This window comes from Pundamilia nyererei, unplaced genomic scaffold, assembly GCF_000239375.1.
Source record: "Pundamilia nyererei isolate P.nyererei 1_Seehausen unplaced genomic scaffold, PunNye1.0 scaffold00011, whole genome shotgun sequence".
NCBI lineage: Eukaryota > Metazoa > Chordata > Actinopteri > Cichliformes > Cichlidae > Pundamilia > Pundamilia nyererei.
The window spans coordinates 3,773,627-3,798,110 of NW_005187412.1; the positions used below are offsets into that span (position 1 = coordinate 3,773,627).

Here is a 24,484-nt window from a genome sequence, read left to right on the forward strand (position 1 = left end):
CTCACTTTGGCATGTCTGCAAGAATAAAATCAACCTCTATACAGACTACATGTTTCTCTTGTTATTCCATCCTTGGCCTTGCCAGACCACAGTGACTAATATGGAAACTGTGGGATGGCTTTGCAAGCATTGATATCCAATGCCAATGTATTATGTCAGAGTTCAGGAGAGCAAAATAAAGTGAAAGCCAGAATCCCCTTTTAGGAGAAAAGACTAGCTCTAAACATGTAGATGTGATTCCTTTTATGATACCTATCTGTTGTCTGTCTTCTAATGTGTCTTTGTATTTGGTGTACGGTTAAATATCAAATGGTAGCAGCAATCTGATGGATAATTATTAAATGAAGACTCCAGTATTGCAAGTTAAACCTGTTTGAAGAGGCTTCAGGAAGGAACACAAATCTGTCTTTTTTTAAAGTTGAGCAACTCCCATATGGTGTATGCCAGCGCACATACATCCTCACACACACATCTTGCGTATCCCTGCTGAGAGGTGCTTGTTGTTCAACTGCGGTAAGTCAGCACCTCTCCAAAGCTTTTGCACAGCTGTACGCCATATGTACCAAACAAAACCAAGTCCAAGCATACACCCTGCATCTCAAGCTCTTAATCTGAATATCCCTCAGCCTACTCTTAGATTGCAAGTATTTCTCCCACCCTGCTCTTGGGCTTAAGGGGCAATATGGGCTGAATGCTGTGTGTCTGGCAGATGTTTAGTGACACTCATTTGTGTCTGTGTACTTTAAGTGTGTGTGTGTGCGAGAGGTTGTGTTTTCAAGCCATCTGGACAGTTTAAATGGGAGTGTTGATATTAATCTGTTTAGCTGGATGGCAATAGCTACGCATTCAGATGGAAATCACTCTTTATTATCCTGGGGATCAAAGGCGAATAAATGCAACACTGATGATGATGGTGTGTGTTTATGTGTGTGCGTACTCGTTCTCAGTTATCCGTGTCTATATTATTGTGCATGTCAGCTATAATCGTACACATCCCTGGTTGTACTGTCTAGCAAATCAGAGGTATAGCTGGCATGACGTAGGCCTTGGCCCAGCTGTACACCCCCACCTCCCGTCCTCTGAGTCCTGCCTGCTGCGTATAAGCCAGAGGTTGTGAAGAGGATGTGTGGGGATTACAGTGGGATTGCATGTCCAGTTCCAACCTCTAGTCCCATTCAAAACCATAGCCACCACCTGTCTCCCCACACCCTGCCTAGGATGTGCTCAGCATTGTGGCCAGCACATCGCCATCTGGACACGTCTCTGACATATGGACAGCGGCCGGGAGCCCGCAGGTCAGGCGATGTAAGAAGGGGAGCGAGAGAGCGGGGTGAAGAAGTCAAATGCAAAAGAAGGGCAGTGCCAGTAAGAGAAGAAGGAAGAAATGAAAAAGGGAAACGTCAGTTAATTCTCTCGTGAGTTATCCTCTTAGCTGAGCGAATAAATCAGAGTGCCGGGGAGAAATGTGGGACAATAGCTCTGTTAGACCTCCTGTCTGTCTTTGGATAATGTTCAGGACATGTACTGTACTTCGCTCCCTGCGCTCCCCTTTGGATCTCGTTTTCTTTCGCCTCTCAGTCTCTCTTTTTTCTTTTCCTATGCTGCATTTATCTCTCTCCTCCCTCCCAGACAGCTGGCAGAGGCAGTCTGGCATCAGGGCTGTCCAGACTTCCGCCTCCCGCACAGAGGATTTATAGCCTCCCCTTGTCGCTTGGCATTCTGAAATACCCTAAAATAATTCATTTACAACAGTCTGTGTAAGACTCTGCATGTTCATTTCTGAAGTCTGTGCTTTCTTGTTTTTAAACAGAGAGATGTTACCTGTCAGGGGTCCTTCTCTTGCCATGCTCATTCATCTCCAGCATTATCTCGGAGGAGTCGAGTGGTGAGCTGGCGTTTGCGTCCAGGAGTAGCTGCTCGTGTTGGGCCAGATACTGAGCTGGGGTCTGCTTGGCCAACCTGGCACAGTGAAGCAGTTCTCTCTGCAGCAAGGGCAGGTTTGCCTTCAGTGGAAAAAAGAGGGAAGACAGTATGTAAGTTGATATAGGAAGGACATGCTGTAGATTTACTGAACCTGTAGGAACATAGATTGTTGAGTGGACAGGAAAAGAGCTAGAAACTCACGGTGGAATCACAGATAGATGGGGTGAGAGTGAAATAATGCCAGATTAGGGTGAGGAAAAAGAAAGTGATCGATGAAGAGACAGGATGAGATAAGACAGGTCCCTTGACACATTCCTCTACCATGTGTCTCCCTCTCTTTCTCCGGGGTGTGCTGTTGTGTGTCTTTTATCTGTGTGTGTACGTGTGAATGTGTGTGCAACAGTGCTGTCAAATAGCTCTCTCAGACCTGTCTGGTTGATATAACACAGCTATTGCTGCGATGTCCCAGATGTGGAGGATCATCGCACGCCAGGAGGTCTGACACTCACACACACAAACTCACACTCACCCTTTTTGTCAGACATTACCATGCACGTCTTACCACTGTTTATGTACAGTATGATGTCTACCGCATGTACACACTGTACACATATAGATTCTCCTTTTTACTGCTCTTTGAATACTTTCACTGAAATGCTGTCCTGAGCGCTGACCACAGTGAGAAGTAAAGTTTGTGCATTTACCTAGAGGACATCAGGCTTGATTTGTTGAAATGTGCAGACATTTACCTTTAAGAAAGGAATGACGAACGGCCTCAGAGGGAAGTTGGTGGCCTCGTGAAGTTTAGAGTGAAATTCTTCAATGGTGAGAGTGGAATTCTATCCAAGACAACAAGAAGAAAAAAGTGCTTTTAATGCTTTATAGATCGCTCGCACAATCATTCCAACACATGCCATTTCCTTATTGTCTTCTCCACGTGCTTATATCTGTTTGTATTCTGTGCACACATTCTTGATTCTCAATGAGTAAATAACACAATAAGTTCCACGTAAGAGCTTAATGTAGCTTCAGATATTTATACAAAACGTTGTTACTGAAAAGATTCATCAGGCAAATTCTACACGAGCATAATCCCAATTTACCACCAGTCCCAGGACGAGGCTGCGCACTCTCTCTCCAATCTCAGGCGATATGTCGTTGCCAAATTGCTGCAGCGTGGTCAGGAAGCGCTTCAGTTTGCAGAGCTGCCGGGCGCCGCAGGCCGGCGGGAGCTGCTGGTTGGACAACGAGGCTGTCGAGGACATGGCCGGCCCGTTGCTGAAGCCGTTAGGAGTGGATGGAGCACCGTTTAGCGATGTAGGAGAGTGGCTGCTCCCATTCAGCACTGCAGATAAACAGACAGGAGGAGGAGGCGGCGTGAACTGGGTCAGTAGTTTCGGAGGGGCCTGAGGGGCATCTGACAGATCTAGGGGCATGACAAGGGCAGAAGCTTTTAAATCCTGCTGACAGAAGAGTGTTTGGCTGAGATGAATTAAATAAAGCACACAACAGGTTTAAAGTCGATACCACGCCTCCAGTAAATGACAACTGTAGTGATGCAATTTTCTGCTAGATGCCGTGAGTGTGTGTTTGCAGCAACTTCAGCTGTCTCACAAGTGGTACCATTTGACTCCCACCCCGACCCATCCATCTGCCTCTGTATCCGTCTATTTCGCCCTGCTTCTCACTCACTCACTCACTAGGACACAACTATATGAGGAACTTGTTAAAGAGATGCCAAAAATAGTCCTATGGCCTGTGTTACTTTTATTCCAGTAGCAGGTGTGTAGCTAAATCTGGGCCCGCACATGTCCACCAGCTGAAAGTACATTTGCAGCTTTGAGGTTCAGAATAGGCACAGCATTCATACACATTTATACTCACTCGCGTATTTTTCTTAATGCAGGCACAAACAAACAGAGAAAAACAAAAACACGTATGACCTCTCCCCTGAAATGCTCTTCTCCGGTCAGTCCCGTGTCTCACCAAATCTAAATAAATATATTTGCGTCTGGGTATGAATGCTGCGTGTTTGCTGGAATACCTAATTTCTAAAATTCCTAAAGCTGTATATAGCTTAAACTTCACGATAACAGCATATGACAGCACTTACAGTGAGCACAGCATCCAACCAGCTGCGTAATCTTTTCAGTGTGTATTTTTAGGGCTCTGTAGTGAGCTACTGTCGGGTATGATACTTTTCCATCATATTTTGATAAAGCAAAGACTATAGGCAGTTCAAATGTCCACTGGTGTGTAGCTGCTTTGGTTCCTCTCAGGCATGCTTGTTGCTCTAATCCACAGAACGAGGGCCTGAACACATATGGACTAACCCATGTGATTCTAATAGGCTGCACTTGTGTTCTGGTTTTAGAGAGCGAGGGAGAGGTGCAAGGAGAGATCTACACTCCTGACCACCCGCCACAACAGGTGAAACAACATAGTCTGCCATTGCTATATAGGGAAGAAAGCACTCTACACACTGAAACACCATCCTGGCCGATGTACCCTGAACCGACTGCCGCCTGACCAGCTGGTAAACAACATAGGCACACACGCATACACAATGCCATACACTTACATAGACACTCAAAGACACTTGTCCCACCAGCAAGGGCGTTATGCACTCCAAAAGACACAAGCACACACGGACGCCTGCAGGGAAACACACCTGACGCACAAGTGACTTCAACACTTGTTCATCAGAGCAGTGAAGAAACACATATTTGGAATTTCTCTTCCTTTACACAAGCGTATAGAGTGACACATGACAAAAGCAGAACAAATGGCTGCGAAGTTCATCGCAGACGGCTGCTAAGGTATTGCAAAAATGTATGGATTTGTGAAGAGTCTGATCAGGATGTGGTAGGTCTTAACGAATGAATTTTTCTTATTCTTACTGGAATAGCCCTACTTTCGTTTTCATGGCAAATTTAGGGGAAGGAAGGAAGAGTTTTAAGTCCTAGCAAAGACACAATAAGGCTAAAGTCACAACAAATCATAGACATTGAGATTAAAATATGACATCTATATTAACAGCTAAACCACAAACTGGTCCAGTTTGGTGTAAAGTAGCTTTTACCCCAATACCAACTACCTAATCTATGCTGTAAAGAAGCATTTACAATGCCTTGGACACCAGCGCATACAGCCACATCCTGTTTACTATGAGATAAAGGTTTAGAGCGACTCCACTCAAAAGTCACCAAAGCAGCACACCAGTCAGTGTTTTTCTTACACCCGTCTCACAGCGTGTAAGCGCTCAGTGGATTATGAACAATTTATTCCAAAAAGTTTGGACTCTAGATGACGCTCATAGTAAATAAATCACGGACTAAAGATGTTAAAGTATAAAGTGGACGTGTTGTTTTTCCTACTTAAAAATAGGATGGAATAGATAGAAAGGATCCTTACTTGATTTACTGGTGGTAGGGGTGAACGAAGCATTGCGATTGGTTGATTGGCTGACAGCCGGGGGTGGAGGAGGCATGGTGGGTGGGGTGGACCTGGGCTGGGTTTTCACATCCGCAGGTGAATCTGGCATTGTTCCAACCTTCTGCACTCTGCTACCTACAATATGAAAGGAGAAGACAGACACAGTTTGTCAAGAACGAACTCCAGCTTTACAAAAACAAAAAAAAGTGTATACCTAAAACTTCAAAGTGGAGACTGGTGGTTTAAAAGAGAGCACTGACATCTTCACCTGGGAGCCATTAGATGTTTTCTTAAGCCAGAAGCCCCACATATACAGAACAAAAACAAATCAATGCAGCAAGTGGAAATGAATCCAAACTTCTTTTGTCTTTCCCGATGGAAATTCATGGGCCTGGGAGACATAAAACACCTGCTCACTAGCTCAGCTGCTGCTGACTGAGAGCCCCCTTTCGCTTCCCTCTTGCTCTCTCTCCTTCACCCATGCACAATCCATGTAGCTGTGACATCCCAATCAGACCCCCTCCACTGTAACCTCCAACACCCACACACTTCCCCCCGCCTGTCCCTTCTCGTTCCCCAGTTCAGACAGCCGGCTTGATAGCCAGTGACAAGTGCAGCTGGATCTGCTGCTGTCCATCACTTTGGACTGGCTTTCAGCGGGGCTCTGTCCTGCTACCAGAGGCTTCACTGTCCTCTGCCAGACAGCCTGCCAGGACCAAACAAGGCAAGGCCAAGCTCTGGAGTGTGAAGGGAATGGATGGTACATCAACGGACATGAGAAGAAAACACAACACGTGGTTTATGTGACATGGCCACACGCATGTGCGTGGACAGATGCGCTACGTTGTACACTAGTGGCAAAGGGCCTCACGTAGTACAAAAAATCTTACACAAAAACACGGCCATGTGAAAAACTGCAAACACTAAGTCGATGTATCTATTTATCCAGCTATCTATAGAGCGTTGTCTTTCTGTCTGACTGTCAGTGCAGCTGCTGGATCCTTCTGCAATGTAAACTTGAGCTGAGAGTGTGATGACTTTTTCAGCTTGAGAAGATATTTTATAATGATGTGTATGACTGGCAAAGTGCAATGAATGCGCACCATGTCATAAGAAACAATAAAATCACTATTAACACTCAGTTTATGCATACGGTTGAGTACTAAAACTCTATTACTCAAGTAAACCCATCTATTCATGAACAAAGCCTAAGACAGAGGCCCGTCTTCTCTACTCTGGCAAAGCAGCACACTGTAGACTTTATGTGACATTCAATGCTTCCTACCCCATCCCTCAGCTTCTCTCTTTTTCCTATTTTCATCTGTCTTGTCATCACTGGATTAAAAAAAAAAGTAATAATAATTCTGTCCTTCCTCACTAACACAGAGAACCCAAACAAGTGAGCACAGTCGCTTTCATAGATCTTCATATAGTTGGCAGAACAGTATAAGCAAACCAACTTAGGGGCCAACAGAAACCTTTCTTTTCCTCTCTTTCCTTAATTTTCTTGGCTCAGTTGATGTATTTTGTTTTCTACTGTTACCATCCAAAATACAATATCAGACCACATTTATGATCTGGTTAAATAATACCACTGGTTTAAAGCATCCCTGCTGCCAATATCAGAGCTGATGTCACATTCATGTGCACATCATGGATGTTAACTGCATTTTAATGCAAGCACAGTAAGTGAGACTAACTTATTTGTGACAATAAGTATCTCTGAGAAGACAACGACCAAAGGTTGGAAGATATTTGCCAAATTTAGAGGAGGAGACAAATAATTATTTGCCACAGACAGCATTTTTGCAAAGTCAATAAAGTGTCCCTTGACTCAATAACTCACAGTCAGCTTCTTTAAGGTAGTCTGGGGGCTTTTACCTTAGCAGATGGTTTTGAAATATCGGATTTTACCATCATTAAACATGACACAAAATAGCGCAACAGATGAAATCTGTTTAAACAGTGTGTTCACACATATCTGCTGCTTGTCTTGGCTGGTAAAATGCACTAGAGGCACAGAGGAGCCTGCACCATGTTACAGCAACATGCCGAGACAATATTTTTTCAAACAAAGGAAAAAATTACACATCACTTTGCCAGTTTCACAAGAATGGACAAATGATTAGGCATATGATTCACTGTCTAAGTTTACAAACTTTCCCCTGCCATAAAAACACACACATTTTGAATTTTTAAGAGAGTCTGGAAGTTTCTCCTTTGTCTCTCTGACATTGCGTGCTGCTTTTTCCTTGTTCGCCTATGTTTGAATCTTGTCTGTGTGCTTTGAGGATGTTGTTGATGTAAGAAACGTGTGGCGAACGCCATTACAAATGCGTATTTTTGATTTATAAATTAATGTCATCCTGAGCCAAACATAACCAGTTAGCGATAATGTTTGGTAATGCATTTCTGCTAATCAAAAAGAGCTAATAAAACCTCTACCAGCATCGCTACTGAGGCATAATGTTTAACACTCACTGGGCTTTTTGTACCTTTACCCTGGTGTGTAGCTGGAGTATAGTAATCAGCTAATATATCAAATCACTACCACATAATGTGTTTTTCATTTCACTCCTGCGAAATGTTTTCCTACACACAACTCCTGCCTCAGTCGGCCTCGGTCCTTGGTGTTAGCCTATTTCTGAGAGCTCCGTTCAACAGCTGGTGTCTGTATTTAAAGAGTGCCACACTGGAGTGTGCAGTGTGAGAGCCATTGACACACTGATCCTCAAGAACACGAGGGGCACTCTGCTGTTTGCCCGATGCCAGACGCTCTAAACATAAACACACAAGGTTGCGGATAGAGGCAAACGAGGCTGGTTTGTATAAATAGATGCTCCTCTATACAGCACTAAACATGTAAAAACACATTACATGCTGTTGAATTGGTGGTCTTATTCCTTTATAGAAGCAGCCATATGTTTCAGTAAACCTCGTCTTTGAGCAAATTTATTATGTCACTCTCTGTACAAGATCTTTTCTAGTGTGTACGGTTAGTTTTTGAGAGGAGAGGAGAGGAGATGAGAGGCGAGGAGGAGAGGAGAGGACGAGGATAAGGGGACCATTCAGTCTGTCTGCTCCCACCGTGGGATTATAGACAGCTGTTTAATCTGACCAGCTACAGAGACAGGGCGCACACGTACACACCATGCTCTGGATTTTACTTTTAATACATTAGGAAGTCTGCAAGGTCTGCATCCCCATCTGTGGCCATCTGTGCTCCAATTGTGCTTCGTGTTGAAGGACAAAATATTTATACCAAAAGAAGTATAAAAAGAGAGCTGGGCATGGCAGGTGAAGTGGACCTGTGGTTAAGATTCAGGTTTGGACTATGCTATTTCTCCCTCACTTGCACACATCTGAGTCTACTAAGAAGGCCACTTTAGGGACAAATACATCTTTTTTTTTGGTCCAAAATATCTCTGAATATTGTGCTGAAAATTAGACGGCACGATACAACCGTTACCTTCCTCTCTGAGGCTGTTTGCCTCTGTTTCTCAGACTCTCTGAACAGCTGTATCTCTCTATGTTTGACGTAATCAGGGCTAAAAGATTGCTCGCCAAAGAAACAGTCCTCAGTCTAAAAATGTTCTCTGTCTCCTGTTCTCTCCTTGTGCCATGATGAAACGAGATGAAAAACAATTCACTGCAAGACACACAAAACCACAGATAACATACTGTACGCGGGCATGTGCACAGTGCAGTGGTTTGTCTAAGTCATTTGAGGGTCTCATTATAGATTCAGAGACACATGTTTTCATTTTAGTTCCTTAAGACGAGCGCAGATAGAGATATGACGACCACCATGTAATGATAAGATATTAGAAGGTCATTCAGATGCTGGTTGTGCAGCGTGGTCTCATTTTACGTATGCATATGCCCGCGTGTTGACTGTATGTGTATCTAGGCATTTGTTCTTCCACTGGAAATGCGGCTGAAACTTATTAGCTTTAGCTAACCACTGCAGAACAGTCCCCTTAAATCCCCCCTGTCTATTCAGTCTCTCATACTCCACAGAGACTCTTGTCAGTGACCACATAGCCCTAAAATTCTCTCTCTGTCTCTCGCTCCCTCCCTCCCACTGTAATTCCCCTAGTCTCCAGGAATGCTGTTGTTTTTAATTTCTCCCAGCTGCTCTGGCTGGCTGCCCAGCCGCCTGGCTTTCCACATCTGTTCCCTATCACGCCGCTGTGGAGTCCACACAAACAGAGCCTAAGCCCCTGGCCCCCAGACCCCCACCAGGCCTTAGAATCAAAACACTGGGGATTGCAGGCCTTGCTTTTTGGACCTGGGACTAAGGGCTACAGCACCTACAGTACAATCCATTATTATAGTACCAGCACAAATATCGTTCAAATAAAAAGGAGTGTGAACGTCATTAGCACACAATTAATGTCATCTTCCCAAAACCTAGAGCAAGTCAATGTATTTGTTTCTGTCTGTGTGCCTGCTTCTCCATTTTGACATTTACCTTGTTATCAGGGTGCACCGCGCCACAGGTAAGATAGGAATGTGTGTGCGTGTGTGCATAAATATTTGTGAGTCTGCACCGAGGCTGCTCCTGCAGACAGATCCCAGACTCCGCTTCATCTTGAGCTGATTTAGAGTTCAGAGGCTTTAAAGCCCTCACTAATGACAGGGTGGGAGGCAGGCCGGTGCAGTGTGTGCGCACACAAACGCGCTTGTACATCTATCTTTATGAGGACTCACGTTAAAGTAGTGTATTCCCTGTCCCCATCGCACTAAGCCTAATCTAAACCAATTTCTAACCTTAAGTCTTAACTCTGAAGCTGCCTGTTGAAGGTAACTTCATAGCAATGTCCTCACTCCTACGGTTCAGATTACAGTTGCTCAAGAACACTCTCAAACACACACACACACACTATAAACAGATGCACAGATGGTTTCACACGTGCTTACAAGTTTTCAAAATACGTATGCTCATGCTGTGGACACAAACATGGACATTTTGCCCTTTGTTACTTAAGAATCGCTGTGATATTACACATGTGCAGCATATGGCACAATAAACACGGTGACCAATAACAAACAGGGGAATAAGGAAGGGAGGATGGGGGAGGACTGGTTGTCTTCAAGCACTGACAACAGCCGGGCTGTCTTTGATCAGATTACAACAAGCAGATCATTGACAATTCCCTAGCTTTTCAAAGTCGAAAACATCTCCATTTTCTTTTAAATGATCAAACCGGGGAGGGAAGCGTAAGAATAACTACAGGACAAGCAGAAGGTGAGGACAGATCAAAGACAATTTATCCAGGACCAGAGGTGCTAAGGTTAGAAAAGCCGTATTTCTGCCTCTCAAAGCTGCAGGGATGCTGTCATACACTGCTTATATCTGTGAAAGCTGTTGATGTAATTGTATTGAAGTTCTAGCGACCATCTGTTCTCCTTTGGGAGGGCCTGGCTCCTCTCGTCGGCAGTGAAGTGGTTATGTGCAGCATATCACTGCTGCCGACATGCTCGCAGAGAAAAAACTTCCTTTTCAGATTTTCCCAACGGCTGCTAATAAAATCCAGATGCTAGACTGTTTCTGCCTCACTCCCGCTTCCCTCACTCCTCCCTCTCTATCTTCTGTCCTTCTACATCTCCTCTTTTAGTCCCCCCCCCGAACCTCTCCCCCACCCTGAGCTATCCTGTCTTCCTACATTGCTAATCATTTTTTTGCTTTTTTTTTTTTTTTAAATCTACCTGTCCTCCCTTTGCCCTGTTCTTCATTCCCTCACCACCCGCCCATCCTCACCTCCTTCTTTTCTCCAGCCACTAACTCAGAGCCATTCCTAAATAAAGGAAAGTATTTGTGACATTTGGCCGAGACAGGCTGTGCCAAGAACAACTCCCTGGCTAGCCAGACACATCTGGAGTGTGTTAGGACTGCACTGGGCACTGGTACTGACACTGGCTATCCCACCACACACACACACACACACACACACACACACACACACACACACACACACACACACACACACACACACACACACACACACACACAGAAAATGGTCCCACATATAAGATCACCAAAAAACCATAAAAATTTCTCTCCTTACATGCCAGAAGCTGCAGGCACAAATTCTCAGTTGTACTTGTTATTGTATTGCTTACACTTCCTCAGAAGCAACAGGGAAATACACAGGTTTTTATGGATAATTATGCAAGTACATGACTACACGCATGCGTTCTGTGTAGGTATGTAAACAGCATCGGAGTGCACGCATGTGTTTTGTGCTTCTGCATGTGTGCAAATGTGTGTGGTTTTGCCTGTGTGCGTGCTTGTGTGGCTCCAGGGTCCCTGTGTGAGAGGAGCTGAACACCTGAACATCAATAACTGTCATGTGAGCCACCTGGGACCCCACAGCCAGCTTGCACCATGGGCACACAGCCATCACCAGCACAGCTGCCACAGAGAGGGGAGGGGATGGGGTTATAGAAAGAGAGAGAGAGAGAGAGAGAGAGAGAGAGAGAGAGGGAGAGAAAGAGAGAAGGACTGAGAGCAGAGATGTGGGGGAGGAAGTGGGAGACAAGACAGAGTCACAGATATGAGGAAGTGACTGTGCATGTACATCTAGGAATGGACCAGCAAAGCAGGCAGGCAGACAAACAAAAGCAGAAAAATTTACATGTAGCTTCTGCCGTGCATGAAAACTGTTGTTTGTTTTTGCTCATCTACATCATTTCTTCCCCTCATCCTGTCAGCCATGCACCTAATTTTGCCAGCGGAGAGCTCAGCCCCAGGCAGCCAACATCATCAGATAAGACTTTCTGTTGTCTTCACTTTCTGATGAGCCCAGTTATTGGGCTTCCTCAAAAGTGACATAATTCATCCTTGCAACGAGTGCACTCGTGTAAAATCCAGTTTTGCTGAAGCAGAAAACATTTTTTGTGGAATGTATGGAGTCATGATTGGTATCACAGTAAAGTGGAAGCGTAAACACAGCATCTACCTAGGCATCTGATTTTGTTTTAGGTAACAGGATTCAGTAAATAAATTCTATTGAGAAATCACGTTACCGCCTTATCGATCATCTTGAGCATCTAGTACCGATTTCTTTAATGGCCGACCAATATCAGCTTCATATTTCACTTCAATGGGAATAAAACCAAAAGACAAAACATATTTGAAAAGAGTATGTTCACGGTGAGCGCACTTCCCCGATCCAAACACCTGCAGCCTCACCCAGCACCAATTAGCTCATCAGGCTTTTAATTACTCTGTTAATTGCATACAGGCAGCGTGAAGGGCAGCCTGGGAATAGGGCAAGGGGGCCTCCTGAGGACCCAGCCTGACAAGCCTGACAAACAAAGAGGAAATTTTCTACCAACAGCAGCCACAACAGAACTACTCTGGAGCCTAGGAGGAGAAGTGAAACGGGAGAAAAATAGCTGCAAGTGCCTTATTATCAGCACTGTGATGTCACTTCCTGTTCGGATCAGAGGCTGAGACCATGATCTGGGTGATGTGAAAGGCTGGGGCAAGCTGAGATGCCGAGAAAGAGAAGAATCTGAAGGAAGAAAGGAGCAGCACCTTGTACAAAGAGTTATGTGGACATCTGTAAGCAGCCACACCACATCTGGATTAGTTCATGATGGTCACAGGAGAGAGAGAGAGAAAGAGAGAGAGCGAAGGGCTGGGGTGGGTTGGTGCTGGAGGGGCGGGTGAGAGGGGCTAGCGTGGGAATGTCCCACTGTTAAATTTCGGGCATGCAGGCTTAGTGTATTTGTGGGAGAGTTGGGCTGGAGTCTCCACAGTGACCCGTCTGTCACAGAGCTCTGCAATAACACAAACATCCTCTAAACTGTGCAAACTGGACACACACATTCACATGCAAATATGACTACAAGGCAGCTGATATGAAAACAGTCGGAGCAGCGGGGGAGGAATTCTGTATCTGTTTTCTCCTGCTGCTACAGTGGTTGGCATTTACTCTTCATCCATGTTTTACCGTATCAGAGAGGCCGCCTTCGTGCCTCTCCCTCACAGCAGATGTCCCCCCTTCCATTTCTTCCAGGAGCAGTGTTTGAGGAGGTGTATCCAGGAAACAGTGGCCAGCGCTCACTTCCTGTGTGACAGGTGTGCGATGGAGGCCTGACAGCTGCTGTCCTGCGCTCTCTTTCCCTCTCTGTATTCCGCTCTCCTGTATCTCCCTCTTTCCAGCCAGCTGCAGCAGAGAGCAGTTCTGTTTGTTCTTACGTCACTGCTGCTGCCTGCTGATTTATGGAGCACAAAAGACTTAGAATTGACCCTGGCAACATGCACACACCACAGCAAATGCAGCATCGCTGTGTATCCTTTGCCATAAACTCTTTGCGTGAGTGTGTGTTAACAGAGCGCGTGAACTACGGCTGCCTATTTTTCTCCCCGTGTCTCCCCTCTCTCTTATGCTTTGTGCACCGTTAAAAACCTGACACTGAGCTGTCACTTACAGCTAAGATAGGAAAACAAACAGCAGATTAGTCATTCTCCTGCTTGATGTCTTGTATTTCATTTCATTCTGTGTTAAATGTCTGCTCTGTCACTATGGAGCTGTCAGCGCTGACAAAACTGTCTGTAGCCTGAACTGCTCTCCAGCCTGCCAGCGCTCTCATACCTCTTCATTTGCCCCGCGGGCACAGTAACAAAAGCTCCTGACATTAGCCAGGCACGGGGAGGGTGTTCTGTATTATCCTGGAGGACCCCATAGGTTTCACACACAGACACACAAGAAACAAGAATGCAGCAGAGGAGGCGCGGGGGCGGGGTGGGGGGGAGACATTCATGTGACAGGTTAGAGGGAAGCTTTGACAGTTTCTCCATTTAGCCTACAGCCAGCTCACGCTAGAAGCTGCAGAAATAAATACCAGCAAGTCCTCTGGGACGCAGGCCGACTACAGGACGCCGCCACAAAAACAGAGCGAGTGGCTAAAGAAGGAGAGCGCCCGCTGTGCCAATAACATGGTGATTATGTGAGCTAATTGGGAAATTAAGATGACCTGATGCTGCGCGATGGTCAAGGTGGAGGGAAAACTGCCACTGTAAGGGAACTGTGTAAATTTATGTAAATTTAAACAAAACATCTGCACTCTTACACTGGTATAATCTTCCTAGGGAGAGATGACAGGAAACAAAATCTATATAGTTTATATTAGTGCATGCTTACTAAGTTACAGTTTTTTAGGAAAAAATAAAGCCTAATCCAGGGAAGATAATCTCAGTCTTGTATATGTCACAAAATTATCCACTCATTTGTCTCCTTATGCTTTGTTCTTCTCTGTTATTACAAGTGCATCTCGTTCATGTTACATAAAAAGAGAGACGCTGTGGAATCAATCATAGTTTCAGGGGAGAAAGTGATATGAGTGAAAACATTACCAGGTGATTATCAGTTCATTTAATGCATAACATTATGTTTCATGAGATGAAATTCTGCCACAGACTCAAAAATAATCTTTAAACCTTTTAAAAGATCTTTTCACCAGGTCCAGCTCACCATATCACAAACTTTGTGGTCCTACAAAGCATCTTTATGTTTTCTCATATCACATTTATTTCTTTACCTGAAGGTCTCTGGAGGAACTTATAGATTTCTCCACAAAGACATAACATAGTTTTCAGAAATCTTACAGATGGGCTGATTTCTGTTGGAAGCAATAATTGAAATATCAAACACAACCTCTACACCCTGCAGACGTGACTGCGCCGCTCCTCAAAGTCACCACTACTCTTTGACATATCAAGGAAATCTCTAACCTTCCTCTCTCTACACTTCAAATATATCTGTTTTCTGAAAGGTTGAAATATCAATTTCCAAGTGAAATTAGAACTTTACACGGGCAACACTTTTATCTGAAGGGGCACAGTTTCTCTATTCCTGTGTGTGCGTGTGTGGAGAGACAGACATGCACAGGAAGGAAGGCTGAAGTCGAGATTAAGGTCTGTACAACTAGCTGGTAACACACTCAGTGGCTCAGCCTCCTATTTGAAGAAGGACGGAACCATCTGTGTGGCACAGGATCTGTTTCCAGGAGATAACGACATTTTTAATTTCACAAATACTGTAAGGGGAGAGAGAGCGCAAATGTGAGAGACATGCCTTCCTTCCCAATCTCTGTCTGCACGGTCGCCCCGTTGCAGCACTTCCCCAGACGTCCAGAGAGGACGTGTTTTCGAGTGGAGGCCTTAATAACTTCAGTCTGTGTTCCTTTGCGCTTGTTTATCCCACGCCTGTGATAAAGGGCTCGATGTGGGGCAGAAGGAAAGGGAGGGATTCATTATATCATGTAGCGGTGGCGATTTGCACTTCCCATTTTCTCTGCCGGCCTGTTCGCTTGGCGTGATTAAAACACAGCTCGGTGCTACTGTAGATTAGCCCAGCTGTATCCTGTGTCAGAGTCTGATCTGAGCACATTTCCTACAATGAAGTAGAAAGGGTGGGAGGTGACAAGATGTAGCAGTGGGAATGGGACGAGGAAAAGAAAGGGGTCAAAAGAAGGTCAGAGGTGAGTGACCAGGCGAGGAAGTAAAAAAAGGTGAGGAGGGATAGCGGGAGGTGAAATAGGCACAAGATAAGGAAGGGAGGAGGAGGAAGGTTGTTCTTCTTGGCTGTAGCTGTCAGCATTTCAGCTACATACTGTGGTGACACTGGTTTGAACCTGCATTCACAACCGGGTGTTTATGTGAGCTACAAATGCGCCTCGTTTGAAAAATGCATAATTGAAGGTGCAATTTGTGAATGCTTTATATGTTGATGAATTTTTGAAGAGTCAATTCAACAAATAATTTTCAGAAATGCTTAGCTATAAAGGGTGAGTTTTCAACCATGAATGTTCCAGATAAAGTAATTCAAGCATCTCACCTGCTGTGAGAAAGCTGGAGAAAAGACACCAGATAATTCCAGTGAAAACAATATTATTACTAGATATGCCTGTGTGTGTGCTGTGGCGCTTAAGAATATGAGTGGATATGTGCACATTTGGGAGAAAGCAAAAGGAAAAGAGAGAAAGAGTGATATTTCAAACACACAATTGGGGTTTTACTTGGCCTCCACCCACCGCTCTGCTCCCACGCTGTGGCGTCAGCAGGCCAGCCATCCAGCGAGTGTGTTTCTCATTCCATCAGATGTTGGGAAGCTGCTCGCTTCTTGACTCTAGTCTCTGACATTCTCCATCTCCCCAGAGAGGCTGGGCAGCCTTGTCACAGTAATGTCAAACACATGTGGAGCAGACCAGAGAACGGCCGACCAAAAACACAAACACACACACACAAAAGACAGAGGACTGAGCAGCAGGCATCCAGAACCACGCTGGTTTACCCCAGTGTGCGTCAGGATAAACAGCACCGAAACTATAGAGATGCTGCACCTCATCATTTGCTCTCATAAATTTACACAAAAAGCACAAATTTTCATATCGCTCTCACTGATCTCACTTCAACTGTGTAATAAGCACACGGTTCCTCTGCTGTGAGCAACAGTTCTGCAAAGAACTGCCAGAGAGCAAAAGTCAACTAAGCTGGATGTTTCTCTACATCACAGATGTACAGTATAACTCCCCTGTTAGTCTGAGCACACGCAAATATACACTGAGGGCTGCAACAACTGGAACCAACAACTAATGACTGGCTTCTGTACAATTTGCAGTTTTAGAGTTACTGAAACCATAAGTGCTGTGTTTTTTTCTCTTTATCTATTAAGGCATAATCTTCTCAAATTAAAGGCAAGGCCATGTGACTTCCTACAATCAGCTAATCAGAGCAACTGGTGAGCGACAACTTGTATGACAAAGAAGAAGACAATCAGGGGAGTGTACATATGTCAAACAACACAAATATGAACTACTTCAACTTATTTTCACCATAAACTTTGCTGCTATAGTGTTTGATTAAGAATAGTGTGTTATTCATATAAGGTTTTGCTTCTTAATTAATTAGATATAGTACACACAGCTCCTCCGTTTAATGAGGAAATCACTCACACATAAACCCATCAAAACATCTTCAAAACTGGGATTGCGATTTTTTTTTCTTTTTGTACCACTGACTAAACTTTGCAGAAAAGAGAGGAAGAAATGAAAGATTATCTTCTCAAACCGCCTCGTCTTGTTTATTTCTTCTTCTCTTTGCTGAATAGCGATTTTCCTTTTCAACACACTGTGTTTGAAATTTCCCAGCTAATACATCTACAGCATGAGGGTTTCTATAAATGTTTGTTGACTAGAGAAAGATATGTAAACACACGCAAACACAGGTTTTATATCTTTGGCCTGTGTCAGCCGCTTGACTTGTCTTGTTTGTGATGGCCCAGGTGTCTCTGTTGTGCTGACCACCTGACCGGCTCGCTGTGTGCTTGCAGCTCCCGCCCACCCAGGGCCATCTGCTCCACTCATTAATTAGGAGGCAGCCAGTTTCACCTGCACTGCCTGCATTTAGATCCCAATAATTAACACACACAAACGCACACAGACACATACTCAACAAGCCCACACACCCATATAACAAACACATAAGCTGAGGCATCAAGTCAAAGCATAAGCGAGAGCCTTTTCTCTGTTAGACACTGAAGGCTTCTATCATCTCCATTTCTGCTGTTGAATGCCTGATATGTAACTCACTGATAAACTAATGAGGTATAACAAACAAAAGAGAAAGCCATCTTGAAGTGAATGGAAGTGAAGTACACTGGCCTGTGGTTTTGCTTGATGCCTTTTCTTCTGAGGAAAAGTGGTCCTATTACTCAAAACCTGTGGTTGTTTCCCTCTGTATATATAAAACAGCAGACATCCTATCCGTGCACCTGTAGTAGATGGGAACTGAACAAACACTCTGCAGGCTCGGGTCATAATGAATGGCCAGCCTTTTAAGAGAGCTACTTAATGATGAAGTGGGGACATCTGCCCTAGCAGGCAGCAGGCCCTCCTGGTCTGAGCGATTGGGCAGCCGCCACTGGGAAGGAGAGAGGACGAGATGCTCACTTGGTGGTGATGGAAGTATAATGTGCGGTGAGGCAGGGTGTCTGCACTGCGGTTTCACCTCTGCAACCTCCCATCTATTGTTCAAGACTATTATCAACTGTTCAATTATTCAGATGATATTTACCAGGGCCAATTACACGGGGCCACATCCTGCAGAGAAAATGGCCGGAGTGTTTTACTGTTGCACTTGCATGCGGAAGAGTGCGCTGCTGAGGCTGTTCAAGTGGGGCTCAGAAACCTTTGGCTGGACTTGTTTTCTTCGCTGGGAGTGTCTCCACACTCACAAGAGTTATTATGAGCCGTCCAGTCCTTTATAACCCACTTCTCTAGTGCCTCCACAGAATGGTCTCACCGCAGTGACACATAAAAGGTTATCCCTCAAAGCTGTTCAAATCTTAACATAAACAAACACTCGTGACACCATACCTTGCACTACACTGTTTTGGGGCACCGAGCAGTTCAGTTAAGGGTAAATGCCTAAATGTATCCCTTCACACCCATTGCCTTCATCCAGACCAAATTCACAGAGACCAAAGATTTTGTGTCACCACTTTGTCTCAGCATCACTTTGATGTGTAGCACAGACTCATGTGGCGAACAACTCATGACCTCCCCTTGCTCTGTCTTTCAGTGTCTGTCTTTTTATGTCTAATCTCAGCTCTAAAGAATTAAAAGTACAGGAAAAGAGAAAAGTTCATATAGCACTACTGATATTAATAGCAACAATAATATTATTAGAGTCACTTTTTCCTGCCCCTGTAACTGTCTCTTGTTACCAGTGTTATTCAATTCAATTATATTTACAAGGCAACATCCTACAGTGGCCCAGCAGTAACCATCTAAAGACATCATAACACGCAAAGCGACAAAAAAAGGCAAAAGCAAAGGTTATCCAGTATCCTGATCTTCACCTTCACAGATCAATAAAACATTGAATGCTTACAATAATGTGAAAGCTTACACTTGAAATATTTTAGTATTTAAAGCTTTTCCATTTAAAACATCGAAAGGGCAATTAAAAATAATGCATGCCAATAAAAATAATAATAGACATGTTTTTTTAAAGGCGTTTTGCCGTAGATTCACTCAAAACTGACTTGTTGTACTTACTTTATGAAGGTCGAGGTCAAGCTGAGGTAACAGTAGCGGAGATAATCCACACCAAATAGTTTCTAAAACCGATTTTTATATGTCATCTCAATCCTCATCATTTGAAAATAATAATAATAATAAAGCTTTGTCGCGGTCTTATTCCTTATTTTTCTGTCTTTGAAATATTGAGAGGAAAGAGCGAGAGTCTAGCAGGAAAAAACAGACGGTTTAACTTTCCTTTGGGTGTTCAGTAGGGGGTCTTGACTTTCCAGGTTTAATAAATTATGAGGTATTTCACTTCTCAGTTATATCGAAAAACGTATAAATAAAATCAAAGCCAGAGCTCTTGGATCTTTAAGCAGATTGATGTCTTTGGTTTTTGCAGTCTGAGTTGTTGTTTTTGTTTTTTTCTTTTAAAGCAAAAATCAGAACTTGTCCCAGGCATGTAAATCCGCACTCTTGCTCATTTTAACCATCCCAGATCGAAGAAGGAAAAACACAGCCGAGTTTCACCTGCAAAAAAACCCAAATATATCTATCTATCTATCTATATATTTTTTAAAGCGAACAAAACTATTAACCTGTCGCTACTGCAGAAATCATCGCATCTCCCAGGCAAAACCCCCCCGAAATTATAAAGATGCGGATCCTCTGTTCGGCAGGGTGCGTCTATTATTCCTCCTGTTACAACTTTAAAACCCTCCTTTTTTAACTTCACAGTTAAGCCACAGTCCGCGGTGTCAGGAGCGACTCCTTGTACATCCGACGAAACGAAGTGACCTTCTTCTTTTTCTGTCTCTTTTAAAAATGTTTAAGCACACAGTCACCCTACAGCCCGTGGACAGGCTGCTCCACCACCACGCTTCTCAGTACGGCACTTCTCCGACGCGCTGTCTTTCAGTGTTGTGGTCTTTAAAGAAAAAAAAAAAAGAGGAACGCAAAAAAAAAAAAAAAAAAAAAAGCTTCACTTCCAAAAAAGAAAATCACATTCGGCTGAGCAGATCTGACGGTTTATTTTCCTTTGGATTCACAATTTGGGATTTGCAGACTTGTTTTGTCTTCTTCACTGATGAGTGGAGCTGGCGGGGCCACTGTGCGCAGTAACCGCGGCTCTCTCCTCCTCCTCCTCTCTCTCTCTGTCCTCGCTGTAGCCTTCTGTCTGCGTTTAAACACCATCTGGAGCTCCTAACCTCTCTCTCTCCCTCCCTCTCTCTCTCTCTCCCTCTCTCTCTCGGGTACCATCATAGGCGAGAGCTGGCAGCTATTGTGCAGGAATCCTTTCTAAATTGAAAAAGATCCAACATTGCACATTGTAAACCCCGCATTTGTCTAAAGTTATTAAAAATATGCGATTTAACCAGTAAAACCTTGCTAAAAAAAAAACCCACATCTGCAGTTCTCCAATAAAATGCAGGCAAAAATGAATAATAATAAGCTGGATGAAGATGTATCGTAATGACATTATATGGCTGTATGGTTTGTAATATATAGCCTATCCTTTCCTACCTATATTTTTTTTTAGAAGTTTTTTTTAGAAGCTAAACAGCTCGAATCCAAAAGCTCTGAGACTGAGTGAAATACAACTCTTTTACCGTCCCGCTGTCTGCCCGTGGGGGCCGCTGTTTCCTCATATCAGGACGAGGGGACGACAAGGAAGGCAGATTATATTTACTTTAACACTTGGGGGGGAAACCACAAGCTTTCTGAGAACTGAATGAATGCAAAAGAATGCGTCTGTCGGCATGTGACCATACGCCAATAAACGCAACGCGTCTCGTAAAAGTGACAGTTTCCCTTTATGTTCAAGTGTTGTCCTTAATAGTCAAGTCAGTGGATTGTTGTAAAGAAGGATAGCAGGACGATTCGTCTTGTAAAAGAGCTCTATAAATGTGCCCCATATCTTCCCACCCATATACTTGTTTCAACTGCGATCACACGTGGCAACATTAGTATTCCCACTTTGCAATGGATTCATGAATGATGACTGCTTCAACCTTTAATCCTTCTCATTTGATGTAACATCTGTCCGAGGATGACGAATGACAATTCAAAAAAATAACAATTATTTTAAATGGACTAATCTGTCTTTTTTTTTTTTTTAATCAATTCATTAGCACGTCAATAAAATTTCAGCAGTTTAAACGGTGAAAAATGTCCATCGGAAGTTTCCGGAAGCAAGAAGATGTTCTGCTCTCCGGATCAGCAATCCCAAACTTTTTCATTTATTTATTTAGAAAACGCAGTTTTATTTTTAGGTTTCTTTTAAATCTGAAAACAATAATATTAAGTACCCATAAATATATAAAGTAATATGAATGCATTGTCCTAAATAGGTAAACAAATACACTGGATAGGCAGACAGAGATACACAAAGAGCGACAGCAAAAAAGGCAGGTACAGTACATCTGCCTCCTCTATAGTGAGAATCCTCCACCTGTCCACACTGGTCTGTTAGTCCCTTTGCCCCACCCACCTGCCCTCTCTCCCTCCAACAGACACACATAGCCATGGAAGGGGACAGAAGACAAAGCTGACACCCTTCTGACCCCTTCTGCGTCGACAGAACAAACAGAACCAGCTTGTAAAGTACACACAGACAGCTGCTGTGCCCTGACTCCAGTCTCACCAGCCTTCGCCAGCACTGAACGCAAATGCTGCCGTCGTATGGAGACTTCTGAAAAAGCCCTCCACTGCTGATTAAATAATGTGAGCAAGTGCGCAGGGGGGGAAGCCCCGTTCCTCTCTGACTGGAACAGTTCCCTGCACGGCTGATGAGAGGCAATAACTTCAGGTAACGTCAGCACCAGGTGCCAATGTTCTTTTTTTTCTTCAAGCCACAATATCTGATCAAGCTGTTGCTGCAAATGTGATCAAACCAACAAAAGCAGGAGAAATACACCGCAAGATTACACACATAAACTGATGCATGGGACATTACAAGGGTGAATCTCCCACAGACTGGGTAGCTAGCGCTAAACTTCAGAGTTTTGGCCCTAAAGCAGCTCTGTATACATGCATGTTGCAGTGTGTGTGCGCACCATTGGTGACTTATTTGCTCTCTGCAGAATACTGAGAAAGGAAGAGATATGTGTGTCTCTGTGTGGCCCTGAGTGACAGAAAGGTAGGCGATGGGGGTTGCATCCAAAGAAAGGATTCCTGTCAAGGTGACAGCTCGGAGATTGACAGGATGCTATTCTCTTCGGGAACAGCGTCAGTCAACCTGTCAGCCTCCCTGTACGACAGCCTCTCACTCCTCTTAATTTGGCCTTTTGTTGAGTGGTCACCGGGTTAGCTCTGACACTCCATGTGGCCAGCCCGATAAACTGCACAATGAAACACACTCACGCAAGGTGGGAACTCGCCTCGATGAACTCTCTGTGGCATAATACTGTGACTGGAAGTCCCTTTGATGGCATTAATGACAAAAACAGCTTTGTCTTCCCCGCCTTTTCACTCTCTATCTCCCTGTCACACCACAAACACCCCCACCCTCCACCTTCCAACCATTGCTCTGGATTCTATTATGTTGGCAGCATCTTCTGGGTAGTTGAGCACAAACTGAGACAGAAGAACTCAGTTCGGTCATTGTGCTGCTTTGGAAATGACTATTTCTGTTTGTGTGTGTCAGACTAAAAGCAAGAAAGAAAGAGAGAAGTTTTGCAGCATTTCCTCCTCTTGCACATTGTAAATCCTTTCCTATAGTGGCAGTCACAGGCTAGTGTGTTGAAAGGAGATAAGGCCCTGAGCCGGCTGAAAGGAACGCTAGACCCATTGTGTCCCTGCGCTCTTCTCCCTTCTGCTATCCTTTCCTCTGTCGTGCGCGTTCAACAGACCACACGTTCGTGGAGCTACCATTAATGTCACCAGTGTAGGCTCCAGGCAGACGTGAAGGAGGAAATAACACATAACACATTTTGATCAAAAGAACGGGGGGGGGGGTTAACTGCACCGAGTTATGCTGTTTGATAGAAACGATTAGAATCATACCGAGCCTCCTCTCCTCTGAGTCACATGCATCGTTTGTGAATATGACTCGTGTACTTTAAACTCTATTTTCTTTGATAAAGCACTTAACGGGATGTTTATCTCTCACTTTGTATTCCAGCATCTTAAATGTGTGCAGGTCCTCCAGCTGCTCCATCATATTATGAAAGAGAGAGTTCCTGTAATATGGCGTGGTGTAACGGATCATTGACCCACCCACTCAAGCACACACGGCAGAATGCTGCTTTTACAAATTGCACCCATAGACCCCCTGACATTTTGTTTGCAATCAAGCAGGAAAGTATCGCCTGTTTGAATCATCCAGGCATGATGGGAATCGTAAATTCAATCCATGCTCTTGGACCAAGTACTTCATTTCCAGTATTGTCATCTTCAACTAATAAGAGTACTATCTATTACGGCATTACTGTAGATGCTCCAGCATATGCAATGAAGCTGATTAATTACCCACTCTATGTGCTTTGGTTAAATTCTGCATTTCAGATGGTGAAATTTGGCACGAGTATCGCAGGGATGTGTTTCATTCATAGTGTTACAACCAAATATGGCTTCAGAGGACTTACACGCTGGCATGAAGTTTTCTTTAACCAGAGTGCTAGGCTATGTGTACACGTGGTCATATCTGACCAAGAGAAGTGCAAACTTACAAAAGAGGAAGTGACATCTGATCAAATCAAGTGTTGACTCAAGAGCAGGATATGCAGCCTGAGCGAGGCGAGGGGGGACGGACAACAGCCAGTAAAATGTCTGCAGGCAGGTGAACGCGTCCCATACGTTCACATGAAAAAGTCAGTGCTAAGTATGTCTGTGTTTCCCAAGAGACAATATGTGTGTGTGTGTGTTTGTGTGGAAGCAGACAGTTGGTGGTGCTGGCACTGGAGATAGTGAGTAGAGGGGGATGAGGCGCTGTATCAAGTTGTGAACATCTGTTCCTCATAGAAACCACAAAGCTGGTACTGAGGAAATAAAGAGGATAACTGCTCTACTGCTCTCTCTCTCTCTTTCACACACACACACACACACACACACACACACACACACACACACACACACACACACACAC

General features: G+C 44.2%; 1 protein-coding gene across 8 annotated transcripts in view; it reads right to left on the reverse strand.

Moving 5' to 3' along the window:
• The window catches only part of cbfa2t3 (CBFA2/RUNX1 partner transcriptional co-repressor 3), a 39,764-nt gene that overhangs the window by 11,018 nt on the left and 4,262 nt on the right, over positions 1 to 24,484 (reverse strand). For 5 of the 8 annotated variants that reach the window (XM_013908537.1, XM_013908535.1, XM_013908534.1 and 2 more), the window contains exons 2-5: positions 5,338 to 5,493; positions 3,027 to 3,349; positions 2,673 to 2,762; positions 1,822 to 2,003 (exon numbers count right to left, since the gene is read on the reverse strand). In XM_013908537.1, coding sequence (XP_013763991.1) covers positions 1,822 to 2,003; positions 2,673 to 2,762; positions 3,027 to 3,349; positions 5,338 to 5,493 — 751 coding nt within the window. Of the gene's footprint in view, positions 1 to 1,821; positions 2,004 to 2,672; positions 2,763 to 3,026; positions 3,350 to 5,337; positions 5,494 to 19,434; positions 20,342 to 24,484 lie in introns of those variants that run through there. The other 3 variants (XM_013908538.1, XM_013908539.1, XM_013908536.1) reach the window with 3 other exon arrangements.